General features: G+C 40.2%; 1 protein-coding gene across 5 annotated transcripts; it reads right to left on the reverse strand.

Moving 5' to 3' along the window:
• Nucleotides 1-144: 144 nt before the first annotated feature.
• gas2a (growth arrest-specific 2a) lies at nt 145-21,819 on the reverse strand. Of its 5 annotated transcripts, none has more exons than XM_085166394.1 (10): nt 19,450-21,813; nt 19,274-19,337; nt 16,995-17,145; nt 14,110-14,240; nt 10,798-10,939; nt 9,881-9,901; nt 9,481-9,544; nt 9,152-9,362; nt 8,958-9,065; nt 145-2,100 (listed from the first exon to the last, which is right to left on the reverse strand). In XM_085166394.1, the coding sequence occupies exons 3-10, from the start codon at nt 17,137-17,139 to the stop codon at nt 1,891-1,893; spliced, it is 1,032 nt and encodes a 343-aa protein (XP_085022520.1). In that variant the 5' UTR covers nt 17,140-17,145; nt 19,274-19,337; nt 19,450-21,813; the 3' UTR covers nt 145-1,890. The 5 variants fall into 5 exon arrangements, with proteins under 5 accessions (XP_085022520.1, XP_085022519.1, XP_085022522.1 ...); XM_085166393.1 differs by having other exon boundaries at nt 21,389-21,812; XM_085166396.1 differs by lacking the exon at nt 19,274-19,337 and having other exon boundaries at nt 21,389-21,819.
• Nucleotides 21,820-21,950: the final 131 nt, after the last annotated feature.

Here is a 21,950-nt window from a genome sequence, read left to right on the forward strand (position 1 = left end):
ACATCATCGTTGCTGTGGTTTTATTATGAATATTATCCTGGACTCTTCTTCAGCTTCTGTGCAGACCTCATTATCAAATATGTGCAAACAGCAACGTGTTTCTGTATCTCTCCAGACTTAACAGTAACACTTAATTTTTTAAAAAAAAGGCATGCCCTTCAGCAACCTCTTATTAACGCCAGATTTTAATGCAGTATTAACCGGAGATGAATTACTGAGGGGACTGAAAATCAGTGTTCTTGGCTGACACTCACAAACTACCTGTAACATCAGTTCCAGTTCCTACCGGACACGATGTCCACAAAATAAAAGAAACAGTATTAATGAACAAAACCAAAACCTCGTCTCATTAGAACAGCATAAACTCTGTTTTTACCTGATGGACTCTATTTCCACTTATTTTTCCACATTTCACCGATTCTGTGAACTTGCTCGGGTCTTTTGGACATAATGTAGGATGATCGGGTGATCAGATAAACACATACATACATTTTGGTTTTATACATATGGAAAAAAAAACCAAAGCAGCCTACTCTTAAAGTGATAAGAAAACTAGTATTTCATTAACAATTTAAAATACAACGTGCACATATCAAAATGAGAAGTTTCAACTTTTCAGCATTTATTGGAAATTTACAACTAAAATCAGGCTTGAAAGTTGCTTTGCACAACCAGTGAATATAATACCAAACCGACATATTTATTCTCCAGGAATAAAAACAAATTAATATAACATGAGTTATTATGCAGTGATTGATAATTCTCCATTGTAAGAACCCCCCAAAAGTAATCAATAATAATCGTATTTAAATCACTGCACCACCTGTAGGGGTCAGTAATACGACACAGTGAAGAACGTGAGACCTTAAATGAGTAAATCTATTTATAAATCACAAGCTAGTGAAACTGATTCGAACGTGATTGTCGGATGAAGACATTATTACACACGGGATCTATTCTAGTAATGCATAATACAATCAAAATGCTAATATATAAATGTACTGCATAGAACAGTTATGCAAAATGTAAACAATAGGAGCATTGCTTTATTTTGTTAGCCTACTAAGAAATGCACAAAGAAAAAGCTATAACATTTTGTGAATAAATTTAGGTTTTATGAGAGTTTTTACAAGAATTTAAATGTATAAAGTAAAGCATTTAAACTTCATTGGGTTTAAATAATTCTTCTAATGTGGGAGATAAAATCCCATTTGAGCCACAGCCCGATAGGGTCTGTGTATTATTAAAAATTTAGATAAGAAGATCAGTTTGATGGGAAAGGAAAAAAAAAGGGAAAACAACACTAGCACAGACAAATCAATCCACATCAAGCTACCAAGGAATACTGGCTTCATAAAATTGCCAACATCTCCAGCACCCATTTCATTTCATGTAAAAAAAAAAACAACTTGTGTTTTTAACTTGTACAAATACAGATATTTATATGAGGAGCTAAAAGATGAAAGTGTTCTACCTACCATATGTGATATTGCTTCAGATACAATAAAAACAGGAAAATCTCAAATCTCAAGAAAATCTACACCTTCCCTTGCACTAATTATGAAACCATTTATACTGTGACGATAATAATGAGCATGTTTTTCAAAGCTGTTTGCTGTTATGTAAAAGTAAATAACACCCAGAGGCCTACTAACATGTGTCCAGGCCCAATCAAATGAAAACACCCAAGAATGATCTTTAACCAACAAAACAAAATCATCACTATGACAAAAATGTGCTTTTTATGAATGGTGTTGCACTACAGCTTTAACATTTACTTCATGAGAACAGGGATATGTTGCATAGCTACGCCCCCTTCTCTACACAGTAAAAAACAGCACAAAGTCAATCTGTCCTTTTATTAATGGAATTTTTTTCAGTCTTGTGTCTTTACTTTTTGCTGCGGTAGTGCGCTGCCACCACCAGGTAGCTGTCAGGGCTGAGGTCCTTGATATTAGGGGACTTGCTGCTGATAGGGGATATCTTGCCCTCCACCCTGGAAATCTGGAGCATGCGGCATGGGTCATGTTTCAGCAGGTAGCTCTCAAAGGTCTCCCAGCCTCCACCGACTCGCACCATCACATGCTTATTGTGCAGCATCTGTGGAAGAAAATAGGATTATGTTGTGATGCTGGTGTGTCAGAAGTGGTGCTTTAATAGTTGTGGGTGAACCCTTCTATAGGACTAATGTCATTACCCTGATTGAAGCTTTGGATTGTAGCTGAACGAACATGTAAGCGCGGCTTTGATGTCAAAGCTTGTTGATTGATGTGGGTGTCCCAGAAGTGGTTGGTATCCCTGGAGGGATTCTTTATCAACCCTGCTGCCCTAATGTCTAGGTGAATTGATTACTAAGAAACTCTTATTTCTTAACTCTAACAGTGATGAGACTGTGTGCAGATGCAGCACTGCTTTGACCTTATGCTCATATAAAAATAAAAGTAGCCCTAAACACAAATGCTTCTGTTAGTAGCAGGTATTTGATGATAAACTAGGCCCATTAAAATTTCCAGTTTTTGATGATGATGATGGTGCTACAGGAAACATCAAAGGACTAGGTTATTAAAATTCCTTCTGAGTGGGACCTTATGGGCTGTATGAGAAATTATTAGTTAATGAGACATTCCCTCAAAATATCAAATGCTATTTAGTGATGTAGTCAGGGGAACACTAAAGTCTGAGGATTATCTACTGGGTCATATATATTGTCATGCAAAAAATGCAATGACGAATAGCTGTTGGTGGTAGAATAAAAGTCAAGAGAGCATTGATGTTTGTCAAGTGGGAATTTTTGTTTGTTCTGTTACTGTTCATTCTGCTAATTGTGCACTAATTAAGATGTGTCTGTGTGTTGTCCCCCTAGAGTATATGTACCAAGCACACCAAGCTTGCCAGCATTAGCTAATAGGCAAGGTCTTCCAGTTCTAACTTCTGTTGTTATTGGGCAGTTTGTTGAATTTGAATGGGTGCTTAATGCTGGCTCCAAAACAAGTTAGTGTTCTTTGACACCCATGTTACAATTTACAACTTCAGAGCAGAAGCAGACACTTTCACAGGCTGTTTTTTTTTTTTTTTTTTTTTTAGCTAATTACCCACTTAATGATTGTACAGCAGGGTTGAGGTGCAGCAACTTTATTAACATCCAAGAGGTTTGTGCTTCAGTTTTCTTGAGCGGTATTCTATTGTTTTATTACTGTTACTTTACCAATTACACCACCCATAAAGTCTACAGGTTAATCAATAAGTGATAGCGTAGCCCAGTAGTTCTCAAACTGCGGGGTAGGCCCCACTGGTGTCCAGGTGGGAAATAGATAATCAGGCAATAAATATGAATGGAAGTTAAGTTGAAGCATGTCTGTAAATATCATCAACCTGCCAAAGAATGCTGAGGAAAACTAGCCTATGTGGCTAAATCTGACACATTTACATCATTGACTCTAAACAAACATCAGCATTACCAAAAATTTACAGATGTCCACTTTTATATGGTAAATGGACTGGTTCTTATATACAGTGGGGCAAAAAAGTATTTAGTCAGCCACCGATTGTGCAAGTTCCCCCACTTAAAATGATGACAGAGGTCAGTAATTTGCACCAGAGGTACACTTCAACTGTGAGAGACAGAATGTGAAAAAAAAATCCATGAATTCACATGGTAGGATTTGTAAAGAATTTATTCGTAAATCAGGGTGGAAAATAAGTATTTGGTCAATAACAAAAATACAACTCAATACTTTGTAACATAACCTTTGTTGGCAATAACAGAGGTCAAACGTTTACTATAGGTCTTTACCAGGTTTGCACACACAGTAGCTGGTATTTTGGCCCATTCCTCCATGCAGATCTTCTCAAGAGCAGTGATGTTTTGGGGCTGTCGCCGAGCAACACGGACTTTCAACTCCCGCCACAGATTTTCTATGGGGTTGAGGTCTGGAGACTGGCTAGGCCACTCCAGGACTTTCAAATGCTTCTTACGGAGCCACTCCTTTGTTGCCCGGGCGGTGTGTTTTGGATCATTGTCATGTTGGAAGACCCAGCCTCGTTTCATCTTCAAAGTTCTCACTGATGGAAGGAGGTTTTGGCTCAAAATCTCACGATACTTGGCCCCATTCATTCTGTCCTTAACACAGATCAGTCGTCCTGTCCCCTTGGCAGAAAAACAGCCCCATAGCATGATGTTTCCACCCCCATGCTTCACAGTAGGTATGGTGTTCTTGGGATGCAACTCAGTATTCTTCTTCCTCCAAACACGACGAGTAGAGTTTATACCAAAAAGTTCTACTTTGGTTTCATCTGACCACATGACATTCTCCCAATCCTCTGCTGTATCATCCATGTGCTCTCTGGCAAACTTCAGACGGGCCTGGACATGCACTGGCTTCAGCAGCGGAACACGTCTGGCACTGCGGGATTTGATTCCCTGCCGTTGTAGTGTGTTACTGATGGTGACCTTTGTTACTTTGGTCCCAGCTCTCTGCAGGTCATTCACCAGGTCCCCCCGTGTGGTTCTGGGATCTTTGCTCACCGTTCTCATGATCATTTTGACCCCACGGGATGAGATCTTGCGTGGAGCCCCAGATCGAGGGAGATTATCAGTGGTCTTGTATGTCTTCCATTTTCTGATGATTGCTCCCACAGTTGATTTTTTCACACCAAGCTGCTTGCCTATTGTAGATTCACTCTTCCCAGTCTGGTGCAGGTCTACAATTCTTTTCCTGGTGTCCTTCGAAAGCTCTTTGGTCTTGGCCATGGCAGAGTTTGGAGTCTGACTGGTTGAGGCTGTGGACAGGTGTCTTTTATACAGATGATGAGGTCAAACAGGTGCCATTCATACAGGTAACGAGTGGGGGACAGAAAAGCTTCTTACAGAAGACGTTACAGGTCTGTGAGAGCCAGGGATTTTCCTTGTTTGAGGTGACCAAATACTTATTTTCCACCCTGATTTACGAATAAATTCTTTACAAATCCTACCATGTGAATTCATGGATTTTTTTTTCACATTCTGTCTCTCACAGTTGAAGTGTACCTCTGGTGCAAATTACTGACCTCTGTCATCATTTTAAGTGGGGGAACTTGCACAATCGGTGGCTGACTAAATACTTTTTTGCCCCACTGTATCCCTTTTCTACTCTACTGGAGCACTCACGGCACTTTATTTAACATGTTTCCTACACATACACATCCGTGCAAGCACATTTTTCTACGTCTAAATGCTTTCTATTTACCATCCACACTGTAATGAACACATTTGAACCAACTGTGTGTTCAGCATGTTGCCCAAAGATAGTTTGGCATGCAGGCTGTAGCAGCCAGAGAAGCACCAATCTTTCAATAGCTGCCCGCTCTAACTCCTTAACCACAGCCACCCCCCAATTTAATCATATCATTTTGTTGACTTATAATTCATACACATGAATTTGCATACAATCTGCAGTGTTAATGGGATATCTTCTGGTAACACTGAACATTTTATGGGTCTGAGTTGACAAACTTCCCAACCTACTAGGATAGCTAATAAATATTCAGGTGATTTCATCACTAAAAATCATAAAACCTTAAATTATATGTCTGGTTAAACAGACACATGCAGTGTTTTTTTTTCCTATCCCTTTTCTACAACATTTGCTTCAAAACGATGCCACCTGCCACATCAGGGCACATTCCCAAGGTTGGCTACCATGGCAACGTCACCGGTTATAATAAAGAGATGAAATAAAAGGCGCTGGTATATTTGATGATCAGAAGCCTGCATTCCTCAGAGGCTGCGCACATAAAACATGTCTGCCTTGCTATGGAGGCTTTTTGCCCCTCTACCTCATTAACACACCATTACACCTCTGAGGAAACAAGCTTGTTTGCTGAATGGCCCTATCTGAAGAAGAGTAAATCCAAAACAAGTTATTATAAAGATTATTTACTCAACTCAAAAATGATTCAGACAAATAGGAAAACACTACATAGTTAAAAAGGGCAAATTACATCATGCAATTGTCACCTCCGTTTGGCCAGATATGACGCTTCTTGCCCTGCAGCAGCATAACATACAACATTTATAGGCCTCTTAAATGAATCAATCGTGAGGGCAGGAGCAGGGCAGTAGATCCAATCATCAGCACCAGGCCTCAGGCTTTGTGATTGTGGATTTAATGGACCTGTGTGATGCAGAGGGGTTTTCAATCACGCTGCTTTGGGACGAGACCCTTGCTGGACTCCAAACCCTTCTCAGTAGGCCAGAGAAGGGCAGAGGCCCGGGGCTGAGCTGGGACAGCACTTCTCACAAAATCACTCTGGTGTTTTTCTGCTCTCTCATTCAAGCTACAACTAGCTCATTTATTCCAGCAGAAGGTCAGCCTCTCCAGCGGCCCAGATTATTGTGAAGTGAGATCTGCTGCACGTCACCACTGTCCTTGCTCCCAGCTGCCTACAGACAGTGACTGGGCTTACTGTATTCATGCCTTTTCAGTCGACCCAGCTGCTGGGGGGAAAAAGCCATGTGAGGAATTTTAATTAAAGCATGTTCAGCATGAAGAGTGCTGGCTGGGAGACAGAGGAACAGAGGCTTAACACTTGCTTTGTTTGTCATCCTAAGCAGTATCGCACATACTGAAGGTGTGACTAGTATCCACGATGACACATGGTAACGGATGTCTAATAATGTTGTTATAATTTAGCTATTTTTCAGTATGGTTGCCCATTTATATACTATACTGTATATATTCATCCTCTGCTGCTTGTCCTGAAGCTTTTTTCCCATTTTTGTTTAAGACTTTTTTGGTTTGTTTTTTAAAAACCAACTACTAACTATTAGTAGTTGCAATACAATGGACAAACAGCAGAGGACATCCAAGAGTAAACTCCCTTTTGCTAATCTACACATACCGCCAGCATGAATCACATCTTTGGAGGTGTAAAGCCTGGTTGTGGGTTGCCAAGTAACCAGGATCCCAAGGGGAGAGATGCTACTTCTCCGATCTGTTATTCTCCATTTATCTTTCACGAATCGCCTTTATCTCTCCACTCAGAGAAAGCTGAGTAACATTTCCTGAGCTTAAAGACTGATTGTGTGTGATTATGTTAGTACAACAGCCAGTTCTGGGTCAGACGTATTCCAAGTGGTAAGTTGGTTGTGAGATCATAGGTGAATGTGTGGATGTTGCTTTCTCTTTACAGCAAATGAAAGTAAACATTGTCAAGGCAAAGGCCATTTGTAGACACAATGGATGACCTTCATGCCAAAACCAGCCCCACATATCTGCTATACGACTGGAAAAAGAGTTTGCTTTGCAATGTGAGACATTATTGTTGCAAACTGCAAAGTGGAATGAAATTAAAATGAATGGAATAATTAAAAAATAAGAAAACGGTTACTGTCATTTTCCACTGCTAGAAATAGACTATTTCCCCTTTTTACCAGTTTGTAAAAGAAGGTTACAATGTAATGTATGATTTACTTTATTTGAATAATGATTTCATAGAGTCATTATTGTATAATGTGTAATATTTGCCTCTGAAGCTTCAGTGCTGGGACTAATGTCTTCATTATTATTTGGACTGAGACTTTATAGTAGTGCATAACAGTGTAATAATAGCAAACTGAATGTAAAACATTCAGAACAGTGACCTGAAAACTAAGCTTAAGGATAAGGTCACCAGTAAAGAACTATGTCCGTTGGGGCCCAACAATAGACTTTTTCCACTGAACAGTTTTATGCTAATATCCAAAACCTGATAATTTGATAACCTCATATGAAAGTGATACAAGTGAAAAAAATGATTATGTTAATTATTATATACAGTACTGTGCAAAAATCTTGAGCCATCACTCATTTCCTTATATTTTGCAAGGAAAATAGGAAACATTGAAAATAGAGTATATAACGCAAAAACAGAGTTTGTCCAAGTCTAACGTGATTGAAGGTCAGTATTTGGTATGACTATGTTTATACTACAACACAGCCTAAACTCTCTTAGGGAAGCTTTTTATAAATTTATTTAAGCAGTCTTCTTGAAGGACATCCAAAGATTTTATCTGGATATTGGCCACCGTTTCTTGGATTCTTTGTCAAGATGATCCCAAGCTGCCTGAATAATGTTGAGGCCGAGCTCTGGCAAGGCCAATCCTTGACTGTGTTTTTAAGATTGCTGTAGTTGTATCTCTCTTGTGACCTGCCCCATACATATTGATGATTTTGATTTTCAGTTCAGTTTTGTGGCATACCACAGCCATTTTCCCTGATTCCCTTCCTCTGTATCTCATTGTACAACTGTATAGTGACAATAAAGGGATTCTATTCTGTTCTTAAGAATTGTTTCTTATCAGCCACCCTTCCGCTGAGAGTATCTCTGATGCGGCTGCAGTGAATAGTGGATGAATCAGCTCAGGTTCTGCGTCAGGTCTTTGGTGGATTTTTTCCCCCCATTTCTTAAGGACGGGACTTTCAGAAACTGTTCATATGCTGTAGATATTTTCTTAGGCCTGCAACTTCATTTCTCCTCTATTTGTCCATTTTCCTCAAATTTTTTTTAGGACATATTGCACACCACATGGCAGGTTTTTGGCTAATAGCTCTTTGGGAATCACTTTGTTGTTGCAAAAATACTTTTATTCATGTAAAATGGTGACATTTTCCTGGATGCAACGAAAGAAATGGGGACAAATTATGTTTTGGTGACAGACTGTTAATAACAAGGTGCCTAAAGATAGACGATTTGCTAAGGTCTCTGTCGCGTGCAGACACAAGACTGGGCCATCTTTTGAGTTATGTGCGTTTTTTACGCTTCAATGAGTCATAGGTTAGTGTATCCAAAGTAAAATTTGGAAAGACTTGCAAAAAGCCTGGAGAATTATTCCTCAAGACTGCTTTTATAAATTCCAAGAAAGTCTGGCTCCTTGGAAGCAAAATACAAAGAAATGAGGTGTTTCTCAAGACTTTTGTACAATACTGTAACACACTCACCCGAATAAAGAGCATCTTCTCCCCAACACGATATCGACCCTGCGACTGTCTCTCTACACAGAACTTATTTGCACATCTGCAAGGTGGATCATTGGCGATATGTCTTACCTGTTTTGACAAAAACAAACATTGATGTTTTTCCTCTGATAACATAAGTAGAAACAGCAAACAGAGGTGAACACTTGCTAACTTACGGCATCATCCAACAGCTTCCCTGTGCTTTTTTTGATAGAAGTCACTTTGGTAGGAGTTGGGGATGGGGAAGGGGATGGGGAAGGAGATGAAGAGGGTGATGGAGGGACAGGCTGAGCTGGAGATACAGGTGATGGAGGAGGTAGAGGCGCTTTCTCTTCTTGCTCAATCTCTTTCTCCAGTTTTATAAGGCCAGGAGGCTCCACATTGTACCTAGATGAGGAATAAAAGAGACACGGAAATTAAGGAAGGATTTGCAAAACAATCAAAAGACATACACAGGAAAATCTAGACAATCAAGGAGGAAAAAATGTAAAAACCAAGAGCATACCGTGATGCTATCCGGCCCAGCTCTAAAAGACAAAGGCAGACTTCTCGTGGCTGCTTATGAAGAACTGCAAAAAGAGATCACCTTTTAGGATTTGGTGATTAAAATACTGTACTGTATCTGGATGAATGTGATGAATGAGAATGAGTGGCTGTGTGATGGTGAAATGGACATAAAAACAAGCTTATGAACTTCATGCAATCACATGGTCCTCTCTAATCCTGTTCATCCCAAACCAAATGGAAAGAATACTGCTCACATGTTCATTTTAACCACTTCAGAGGGTAACGGTAACCACGGCAAATAATAGATCAAATCAGACTGTGGACACACAAAGCATGAATAATGTGACACACCACACCATGCAATATAGAAAGAATATATCCACTGCGTGATAGCAAACCTGATGTTGTTACACCTACTGCTGAACTGACAAATCCATCCAGAGAAAGTAAGAGGGAAGGAAAGAAAGAAAAAAAAAAGACATTCGTCAGCTGGATTGTTCACTGAAGCATTTTATTACAATCACATGTCCACTGGATTCGAAGGCGATTATAGTTCACTGCAGCTAGCTCACTGCGTGTGTGTATATCCTGGAATCCAGAAATGATTTACATAGCTTGAATATTTTTAGCAATGGCTGATCAACCTTTTAGTCAAAAATATGGCAAGAATTTATGACTATTCTGCGTATTTGTGCTCTTGTCAGGGGCACATCTGATTATGAGGGAAATATTTCAGTCCGGGCATATCTTTGCTGCAAGGACACTGCAGTGAAATAACATGCAAGAAAGCTCTGCGAAAGATCAGAAAGACACAGATAAACACTGAGAGAGCGAATGAGGAAGAGAGAAAAATATCCCTACTGTGAGCAGAGGAAAACATTTGCATACTGTTGGCCTACTTTCTCACCATCTCACACCTTTATGTCCACGCTCCTGTAGTTTTACTTTAGATGTTTTGTGCATGAGTGCATTGTCTGAGATTCCCTTATTGTCAGGTAGAGCTGCTCCCATGACTGTGCTACCCGGGCTGTGAGCTTTTTGAGCACGTCAAAGAAGGTGAGGCTCGGTCTGGTGATGTGAGGCTTCTAATCCTCAGAGGGGAGGAGAGGGAAGCAGGCCAACCTGCGTGTCACTGTACCTGTACAATCAGGCCATTCACAGGAGATAGAAATCTGAGCCCACTGCCCCAGCAGTGCGAGGCATAACCAAAGCCGGACAGAACTGAATCTTTGTGAGGAAAGTGATGCCTGTTTATGTACCCGGTCTGTCCTACATCTTGACATTTTCGCAGGGTGAGAAATAAAAACAGACTCACCTAAACCCTCTGACTCAAACAGACATGTTTCTCCAACTCCGACCTCCCGACACCAGGCCAGGAAGTTGGCTGTGTTGTCCCGTGCAAAGAAGGAGCCGGATGGAGCGCTCCGCCGACACGGTATCCTCCGATTGGGTATTCTCTGTCACAGACACAGAGAAGAACCCCCTTACTTTCACTTAAACAAGATCGAATTTAAACATCTTATTCTGCAGTTTAACAAAGAAAGGACCCAGAGCTCCACCGAAACACAGAGCCACATTCTCTACATCTACACTGATGTCTGCTGAGGCTCTGATTTCAGCCCAGGATCAAGAACCCTTCCCATTAAGATCAATATGAGAAATGACGGGTTTGAAAACCTGTGCTACTTTACCAGGCTGTCTATGATTTGGGCTCAAATGACATGCTTATGGGTTTCAGCCCCCACACGGTCTGTTCGGGGAGATTTATGCGCTTTGCTGTGGTTTTATACAGGATATGTGTGTCTGTGCTTTGAGAAAGGTGGAATGAGCTCATGCTGGAAATATGCAAGCTTTTGTGGGTATTTTTCTTTTCATTCCAGACTCTCCTTTTGACTTTTTTTAGGGGATCTTTTGTGTTAAATGACTTTGCATTCCAGGATAAATATTCTAGACAACTTTGCCAAGGTTGTTTGTTTTTTTTCCATCTAACAATCAGATGAATGTATTATTATTTCTGCCTTGGCTGCCAAATGATCTGCACTTTTGAATGTCTAATGATTGCACAGGAGGTAGGGGACTTCTGGAAAAGATTATCTTTAAACATATGGGAATAATAATAAGGAAAAGGAACTGCTATGCTTGAAATGAGCAACGACAGCTATAATCAAATTATTTCATTCAAAGAATTTAAATACCTCAACATGCACACATGAGATGAGCAGTTTGACACTTTAAAAATACATTTACTTTCTTACTTTAAGAGGTAGATGAGAAGATTGTGCTATTATCATATCTGTTAGTTGGAGGTTAAACTGTCTTCGACTGACATCTCTGTTTTTGCACTGGTTAAGCAAATATGTGGTGAGCTTTATGGGTGCAAGCGGACAGATTTCATGAACTTTGTACAGAGCAGGGCTACTTTTTCCTCTCCAAGCCTTTCAGCTGAGATAACCAGCAGCTGCGTCTAGCTTCATGGCCCTTCCTTTCCCTGTAAAAAAAAATCTCTTTTGGTCAATGCTACTTATTTACAATGTTTGATCTTCTCATCTCACTCTCCTGCCGAAACCAAGTCTTGAACATTGCACTTTTGCTTAAAATTTCAGTGCTATAGCAATAAGTTCCCACAGTTATTTTTTATTTTATTTTATTTTTTTTATTTATTTATTTTTGCCTGTCCCGTTTGGTTCTTTTGCCATCAGAATTATTGTCTAAAGGCGAGGAAAGATGCCCAACGGATTTACTTTACCAAATTGACCATCCCAGCCTTGCCGTAATGGTCTATTTGATTCACCTTTTATTGTTTATTTTATTTTATTTTTTTATTTTCACTTGCTAGATGCGGGACAGACTTGAATGAGGAAAAGAAAAGGGAGAAAGGAAGAGGGGGAAAAACAGCGGAGAAGAGGGACGGGGATAAAGGGCAAAAAAACAAAAACCAACTAAATAAGCAGACACAAAAAAAATACATATATCAATCACCTGGATCACCTGTTGAGAAAGAAAAAAGAAAACAAGCAGAAGAAAATGAGAGCAATACAATAAACAACATCACAATGATATATGGGAATATAACAGTAAATACTAAATATTAAACATTATTGTGCAGCACGTAATATCGACAGCGCACAGTGTTCCCACAGTTATTGAAATGACTGTACAAAAATCAGCCTGTCAAAGTGTTATGACAAGAACGAAAACAACCCTTGCTCATCTGGACTTAATACTGATTGATATAAACACACGGGAAGATGTCTGGAGCACAGCATCTGCAAAGTGTGATTGATGGTACCCCTGTGCTGTAGTCACAGGCCCACTTCGACTTATAACAGGGCTTGAACACAGATGGATGTCCTTTTTTAAGTGGTGAAATCTGATAGCAAACAACTAGAGCTGATCAAATGCCATGACAAGCATAAAGACTCATTGGATGACATACTGTGTATCAGACATGAATAACACGGTTAATCTTTTAATGAAAACCCTTAATGCAGACAAACAGAATCAAATCACGCTCGCTGCACAATATCATAGTGCAGCTTTGTTTCATTTTAAAGCCTATCCCAGGACTCTCTCTCTCTCTCCCTCTGTTGGCATTCACAATCAATAGACTCCTCTATTTCGGCAGCTCCTCTGCTGTCTCACGGTCATTGACCTCAAGTATTTCCTCACATCTGTGCTGCTGCGCTCACACTGAGATCAGGAGACCCACTGACATCAGCACAGTAATGCTTCAGTGCAAACATCAACAACTCTCACTGAAGGACCAACAAACATCTTTTGCTTCTTGCCTTCCGAACAGAGGCACGAACATGACCCAATCACAGTTTTTGCTGCATGCCACTGAGACCAGCTGTCACTTCAGCTTTTAAATATCTGTAATAAACAGATACTGAAGGTAAATATCCACCTTTTAACATATATTTTTGAACTTTTGAGGATGTATTCATGGGGGTTTTATAATATATGGGGCATAAATAGAAACATTTTTCTTTTGCCTAGTTGTTTTTGTTTTTTTAGTCACCAACCCCATAAAATTACATCTGGACAGACTGATTGGGTTAAATTACAGGTAACCACTCTCAAGGCACCCCTTTTAATGAAATTCATTAAATCCTCAGTCAAGGCTCACAAGAAAAGAACGTTTAATGCTGTTCTCCCAAATCTCACAGGGGATGTGGGGCCCCATCAGTTAACGTGTCCTTGCTAGCCTTATTTTTTTTTCTTTTTTGCCCTGTTGAAGGCAGGAGGCCCCCATCCCCCCATCCCACTTTATGTGCACTTCTTTCTAAAATTGTGGAGTTCTTTGCAAAGTAGGAATTCACGGGCACAGTCATCAAGAGCGTCTTTCTGCCTCTGTGTTACTTTCCAAATGTTGTGTTGGGATATCCTTTTGTATTTAGATGTGAAAAAGACCATTACATGTGGAAGTGGTTTTAAATAGTGACTGTCAGTCAATCTGACCTAATAAGTGTCTGCTCAGATGATGTTTTCATACTCAGGAACAATGCTCTGTGAAATCGTTCAAGCTGAAAGTTAGTCTGGGAAGATTTTCAGCCAAGATTTAACTTTCAGATTAGTGTTTTCACTGTAACCTGTATCACACAGGACTATTGCAGTCTCTCTGTACCTTGCTGTTGCCAAGGGTAGGCAGATCTCCATTACTCTGCCTGAACTTCTCCTGCAGTGTCTCAGCCAGCTGGCACAACAGGAAGCCATTGTCTAAGCGGTCCATGAAGCTCTCAGCAGTGATTTCCAGACCTGAGCAGGAGACACATAAAGAAAGAGCAGCGCCACAAGTTTAAAAAATATACATATAGTGTAAGGAAATAAAATTTAATCTCCACTTCACTCCGGGTTGCGGTCAAACCTGACGCAGTGCTGTTGATTCCTAAAACCGTTTTAATGACCGAGCGTCGCTTTTGCTGCCGGGTTTGTGGCGGCTCTGGAAGAGCCAAAAGCTGAAATAGTACAACATGATTTGAGAGGATCTGGGGGATTTCCTGGTCACACACCGTGAGATGGCAACTATGGGGATGCATAAAAAAATCCAAAAAAACGTGGCATCTGTTTGTACACAGTAATGCCTCATTATCCTGTGCAGTTGCAGAGCTACGTTGGTGATCAACATGTGGTGTCCAGTTGACTGACTTCCAGAGGACCATTCTTTCTTAGTTAGATCATCGTGAAATAGGAGGTGGTGGCAGGGGGGTGTCTGTGGAAAGAAACTGGAGATATTTTTTTTTATCCCTTTTCTCTTTCTTATTGGAGGAGGGGTTTAGGGGTTCAATGTTTAATGAGTTCCAAATGTTGCAATTGAGCCCAGAAAAGAGAGATTGAAATCTTGAGAAACACTCAGTGAGTCTTATACTCTACTCATACGACCCTCGTTCCATGCTGTGAGAGGAAAATATATTTCACCGGGCTCCAATAGAAGTATATTAAAATTAAATATTTAATCATACGAGTTGCCCAGTTCCTTCAATCTGACTTGAGATCATCTTACACTGGGAATATATTAGCATCAGTGAGCTCTGACTGTTTGCAAACTCAGCCTTCTCCTTGCATTTAAACTACAATTAAACACCTGTTAAGTTTCTTGGGTGTTTCTTGCCCATTTGCAGTGCTAAACAACTGAACAACTGTCCACAGACAAATGCACAAAGACAAACATAAACACCTGCCAAGTGCTTTAAAACACCTTTGTGGTAGTTCCTGCTTAAGTAAGTGTCTTGAGGAGCACATTTTGCCATGACGACAGACAAAAAGACAGACTCGGGAAGTGAAAACAATACGAGCCAAGCTGTTACCGCTTTGACAACAATGACTCATCAGTATAACCAAACATATGCCTCCCACACAGCAGCGGGCCACACGGCAGGTCTCACCTGAAACTGTAATCAAGGATGTCAGCATCTTGTTTCACAGAATAAAAAAAAAAATACTGAGCAAATACAGAACTTGGCCTAAACCAACAAATTAATTCTGTAGTGTTTATTCACTGGAAACACTTGCATGCTCCTGCTTATGAACCCTTTAGTTCCATGGCTTTCTGGCTCAGCTGGTTCCAGTGCAAACACACACACAGCCAGAGATAACACGGAAGACACTGAAGTTGTTTTAAGTTGTTTACACACAGACATGAGAGAGTCTCAGGAACCTTATAGTTGGTTTGAAAAGTGTCTGTTATATGCATCCAGGAGTAACTCCCAGTCATAACACATACAGTAGTTCTTAAGCATATTTTAAACAAAAAGCACAGTCTATGAAGCGTTTAGCACCAGGGCCAGCGGAGGCCCTTGGTTTTGTGTAACAAGAAACAATCAAGCAGTCCATACTTATCTATTCTAACACTGGCGTAGGTGCGACCTTGTTAATAACCTAAAAGCAGTACAAACATGATAATTACAAACACAAACCAACATACTTATGACAAAAGCTAGAGTAAACATGCTGCATGTGTGTATTTTTGTGTGTTCACTCATACACTGGCTTCCTCATTAGCACTCAGTCATTGAAATTTTGAGAACTCGACTCTAACAAATTTAAAATTCTGATGAAACACTGGTTAACAGACAGTTTATGTCTCTGAAACCCAACTAACAAATACATAATTCTTACTGGTGGCAGCCTTTGTAAGAATATTTATGAGCTGACTCTGGTGAGTCATTGGTGCAAGAATGCTTAAGAAAACATCATGGAAATGACTGTAGGTGTTTCTCTAAGGTATTTCGCTAATGATATCCATGTTTAATACAAATTTTTCCCTGGCTCTAGGAACAAACAAAAACAAACAACAACAAAAAAACCCCTACAAAACTCATTCATACACACCCATTCAAATCAGATCAAAGTGCCCTGTGCTTTTGTTTTGTGGCTGCGCTGTTAAAGAAGTACAACGCAGAGAATAGTTTATTATGCAACCACATCCTTGCACAGTGCTGATGCTCCCACCCACTGTGCATTATTTAAGAACAGTTAATGGTGTCCATTATTCATTTAAAATTAAATCTATGAAAGAGCGTTGCAACTGGAACAGGTCCACACAATCTGGGGACTTTAAAATAGTTTGTAATGAGCGAATTGATCACAGTCCCCTGCAGAGTTGTTTACATCAGCAAAGACCAGTTGAGTTAATGTTAGACACAAAGCAATGAAATGTGCAGGATTTTTTCAAAGCCAAGCTATTTCTAAGCCTGTGTATCCAATGAATCTACAAGCCACACCCCAATTTTTTTTTTTAATTTATTTGATTTAGCAAAGCTAGCAAAACATCTGAGAAATGAATGATTTAAAACACATTTTAACCACAGTTCAGGAATATTATATAATATTATAATACAGTTCAGTATTACTACCCCTCAAGGCGATTGTTGTTATGATTTGGCCCTATATAAATATAACTGAATTAAATTCACTTTGCTTAGAGAATTAAACCATGTTATAAACTATAACTCGTGGTAATAAATTCTCACTGTTAATAGCATGTGTTTCTTGCTCGTTAGTGTGACTTACCAAGAATATTAGTGAGCCACAGGGCCAGGTCTTCCTTCATAGGCAGCAGGCTGGCCTCATGTCGACTGGAAAGCCACTGTTGGTACTGCTGCATGTCTGTCAGGCCGGGCCCGCTGGGCTGTTTGGGGCTCAGGGAACTGCACATGGTTCCCTATTCATCAGCAGGAGAAGGTTAAGACAGTCCAATGATATAGAATTCATAAACATGTAAGATATATGTAATATTATGCAAGCAGACACAATGTGCAGCTCCAGTGTGCAGTATAGCAGATCTCCAAAACATTAATAAAGGAGGTACATATTATCCAGATACCTCAGCATATTAATTGGACTCCATCTAAGTCCTGCTAATAAATGCTTTGTTGTTGTGGCAGGCAACAAAACCATCATGTTCTTCTCTATACATGCATATGTTTGAGTATGCACCCATGTATGTATGTATATACATACATGAGCCTCAACATTAAAACCATTAAGTGGTGAAGTGAAAAAAACATTGATCATATTGTTAAAATGCAGCATTCAGCTGGAAATAACTGGAAAAACTCTGCCAGACACCAGCAGCAGCCTCCCCCAGCGGGACGATGTACCTCATCAAATGGCAAAAACTGCTCAGGAATGGCTCAAAGAACATGACAAAGAGTCCAAGACATTCCCTCCAACCAAGTCCCCTGATCACACTGTAACGCAGACCCACTCCTGCACACAACACAGTCAGCATTACTTAGATTACAAAGGTTCTTCAGTTATCTGCACAATGAGCTGATTTTCAACTTTGCTGTTAGCTTTGTGTTAATACTTAAACAATAAAAGAAAGATCCTGTGTCCTCACTAGGATACGGATTCGTGCCAGTGTGTGGGACTGTAGTTCAAGGTTGATACTATTAACTGGTAAATGGGACAATTCATCTCAGGCAATGTTTCTGAGTAATGCTAAAGTAATGTAACAAGTACTGCGAGGAATTACTCTCTCCAGGGAATAATTAGGTGATACAATGCATCACTTAATTCAATTTAGAGTTGCCAGGAGGTGGGCTGGAACCTATCTCAGCTGTCACAGGGCAAGAGCTGGGGTACACTCTCTTCTTCAATTCATTTGATATCAAAAAGGAAAAAAAACAAAAAGAGAAATTCCCAGTGTTATACCCATTCAGTTGACAGTGATGCAAAACAGAGTGAATCGGAGAATTCTCATATGTAATAACCTTAAACCAGAGGTCCATTTACCTTCAAAGTAGTTACACATTTTCTGGAAATATACTAATCCGTCATTTCAGCTCTAGTTAGCATCCTCCAAATATTGTGCAGCTCTTTTGAAAGCTTAAACAAAGTTGGTTACAGCGGTCATGATATGTCACGATAACAGAAGAAACCTCTGAACATGTGTGTGTTTTATACTCGTGATCTAAACGGATCCTCACAATAAAATTCTTCAGTATTAGCTATCATTCATGTTGCATATTCACAAAAGGGGCAGAGGAGGAGCAAGCTGAAACAGGAAAGGAGAGTAGCTTTGTTCTCCTGGTCAAAATCCTGGTATGGATTACAATAAACCCGATGACATTAGAGAGCACCATTTCTTTCCACCCCTTCTTTGGACAAGAGACACTTTTATACCAGACAGACTGGTACAGTAGGACGTTTATTCAACCAACAAAGAGCTCCTTCAAATTACTCTGCCATCTATTAAGCAGTCTATCCAGCGGTGCATATCAGCCCATCACAGTCAACAGTGCAGCAGGTCTTGCGTTACAGGTTGATGGACAGATTGCATTTGACATCAGTACTTGGAACAATATTTAACTGCTGCTTATTTCCTTGAAAGTGAAGTCACTGAGTAAATTAGCATTTGGCCCAATCTTTTCCAATACCAGGCTACAGTGCGCCAAGGGTGCACCGCATTAGCTGCAATATGAAAATCTTTCAGATATCAGTCCAGTGTCACTCCATTAACGGATTTGCGGTGGAGAAGAGTGAGTGCCTGACAAAACAACTGGGCACCAGATGCAAGACCTGAGCTGTGTAACAGGGCACATCAGCAGCACTGCAAGCGTCAATCTGTTCTCTAAAGTACTCTGACATAGAAAAACGATGCAATGCAGACAGAAAGGAGACACCCCAACCCTTAGAGCATAGAGGTGGTGGCATAACAGGGATTTAAAGGCTCCCAAAGTACTCAAGAGTTTCTATTTTAAAATAACAAATAAGATATGAGCAAAATGTCTTTTCTTTGTTACATACAGAACAGACATCTTAAGTCTGGTATCATTACAGCTTACCTAACAGCAAATGATGAAGTGACTTTGTTCTCCTTTTTTCTGGTAAAGTTCTTTGTCCGGGGTTCTTTAAAGAAACAGAAAGTTACTTGAAGAGAATTCACATTCTTGAAATCTTGTTGTTGCATTTTAAAGGTTTTGCCTCCACCGCTTCCTCCAAGCAGGAACATTTCACATACCCTCTGGCACGCAAATAAAAACAGGATATCGGATGCAAATTGCAAGAAGAGCTTATTTAAACAAGGAAGCTGCCACGAACAAGTAGTTCAAAGCACGCGGTGGATGAAAATTTCCTGTGAATACTGAGTGAGTGCAGCACGATATGAGGAATCTGACCTTTAAAGCTGTGTAACATTTCAAGGTCCGTCTGGAGTTGGCTGCAACTAAATGGCACCGTGATGCAAAACTGGACATCAGGACCTTGATGTCCGACCAAGGCTGTCAGATCTTTGAGAAGGCAACTTCTACTCGCTTGCATACACACACAAAAGTCTGGAGCTCGGCGCTCACACACGGGTGCTACATTCCCATGTCCACTGGTGAAGGCTGACAGACAGAACAAGGGCACTAGGATGTCTCATGTCTCCCAGTGCAAGAGCTTAACAAGCTGTGCATGCATCAGTGGGCAATGCAATCAAGCTGCTATTTTACTTATTGTTTTTGTACATTTTCCTTATTAAAGCTGTATGGTACAAAAACATTCTGAAAGATTCCTACGTGTCTTTTCACATGTCACTTTAAATTAACTTAAAATGCACTACAATTTTCTTGCTTTGTTTGAATTCGCACATATTAGTCTCTGTTCAATAAATCTTCATGTCAACCTCGGTTCAGTTTTACTGTTCTTGACAAGATCGTAAACAAACATCGAGCTCAATTTTCACCATTTTTCCCCCAAGGAAATAGCTCCGGCGAGCTGTTGTAAAACATACCTGGTTCCTCTCACCATACTGTTTCCTGACATGTTTAGCTTCAGCAGCCTGCACTCTGCTAAACTGTGTGTATTTTAAGAATCTGGTTCATGATCGAATGCTAGGCTTTGTGCATTCACAAAGAGATCCCACTTTTCAACCCAAAACATAAAAAAAAATATAGAAATACAAAATTTACATTCATTCTGAGTCATCTCGTGACTTCACTAAAGCCATGTTAATGTGCCACGGTTGGCTGCAGATTGCTTCGGGAAAGGCATATGGATGGGAATTTTGACTGATGAATCACATTAGAAAGTACAAGAGCGGCTCTGTCCTCGTAACCCTCTTTTCCCTGCGTGCCCTCCTCCACTACAACAGTTAGCTGATCTGGAGGTTGATTTGTCCATCTAAATAAGGACACTCAGCATGTTTCTACTGCTGACAAGTAATCAGTTGTGTTCAGGTATCAGATTACTTGAGATGCTACAGTCAATGAAGCACACTGTCTGTATGGGAATCTGCACTTAAGTCTTACAAATGAAATGATTTCATAATGGAATATGCAACCTCAGACCTTCAATTAAGGAAACATTTGAACTGTCAACAAAACTGTATGTCAGGAAAACAGATAAAATGAGCTATTTTTATAGTTTCTCTGAATTTGGTGCCAGGGCTTGGTTTTGGGTAGAGCTATATTGGCCTCTCACTTCATTTGCAACTGCAATAAGGCTTTTTAGGTTGTCTCCTTCTTTACAGCTGTCACGAATAAAGCGCCCACAACAGACAATTTACCACTCTTGAAATAGGTCCAAGGGAGGACGCTTGATGAGTTATGACTCAAATCCAGCAGAGCGCCTGCTAAATAAAAACCAATGAAGTGACTGAGAGCAGCTAGTACACAAAATATATGATATTCCGTTTAATTACAGATGTCTGGTGTTAACTCTGAAAGGAGTAAAAAGGCACCTTCCTGTCAACTGTCAAGAAGTAAGACTCGACCAAGCCCCCCTCAACTGTTAAATGAGTTTCATTAGATGGTATTGTTCTGCAAAGGACACAAAAGGAAGAGATTGCAAAGGGTACTTTCTAAAAATGATCTAAACCTAAAACAGAAATGCAAGTATGAATAGTCTGACAGTTATACAACAACAGTGAAAAAGTAGAGAAAAATGTCCTGAATGAAAAGCTTCTCGTGTGTGCTCACCCTGAGGGTTCAGCTCGCTGGTGCGCTCCTTCCTCTCACTCGTCCTGTGAGATGCTGGTTCCCAATTTTCATGCTTTTCACAGTGGTGCACCGACCCACAGGTTAGCCTCCAAAATCACAAACCAGTGTGGACCGGGGTGATCTTTCTCGCTGCGCAAGATCTGACTGCACAAGCACACGCATACGCGCGCACACATATACTCACTCACAGCAGGCTACGCTGCTGCTGCTGATTATGATGATGGGAGGAAAGTTTGGTCGTGCTGGCACTGCCTCTTCTTTGTGTTCCCTCTGTAACATTTTTTTTTCTGGCCTGAATTTCTATTCTTCCAAACGCTTTGATGTAAAGTTTTTGTCTGTGTGTGCAACTGTGCTGTTTGATCCATCTAGTCACATTGTTATTACATCAAGACTGGTTCATTTAGGCGTAATTTGAATGACACTATCTTGCATTTGAGAATAAATTGAAATAATGAATGACGACCATTATTAATACGTTAATTACGTGTTTCAGGTGTAGTCTTGCTAGTCAGAACACCCTTATGGTGCTTTTTAATGTAAA

This window comes from Neolamprologus multifasciatus, chromosome 7, assembly GCF_963576455.1.
Source record: "Neolamprologus multifasciatus chromosome 7, fNeoMul1.2, whole genome shotgun sequence".
In the NCBI taxonomy this organism is placed as follows: Eukaryota; Metazoa; Chordata; class Actinopteri; order Cichliformes; family Cichlidae; genus Neolamprologus; species Neolamprologus multifasciatus.

Coding starts and splice junctions, on each gene's coding strand:
- gas2a (XM_085166396.1), bottom strand. CDS start 17,139: ATGTGCAGTTCCCTGAGCCCCAAACAGCCCAGCGGGCCCGGCCTGACA. Junction 9,363..9,480: donor CTGGGCCGGATAGCATCACG/GTATGCTCTTGG, acceptor TTCCTCATCTAG/GTACAATGTGGAGCCTCCTG. Junction 2,101..8,957: donor AGAAGATGCTCTTTATTCGG/GTGAGTGTGTTA, acceptor TTTCTTCCACAG/ATGCTGCACAATAAGCATGT.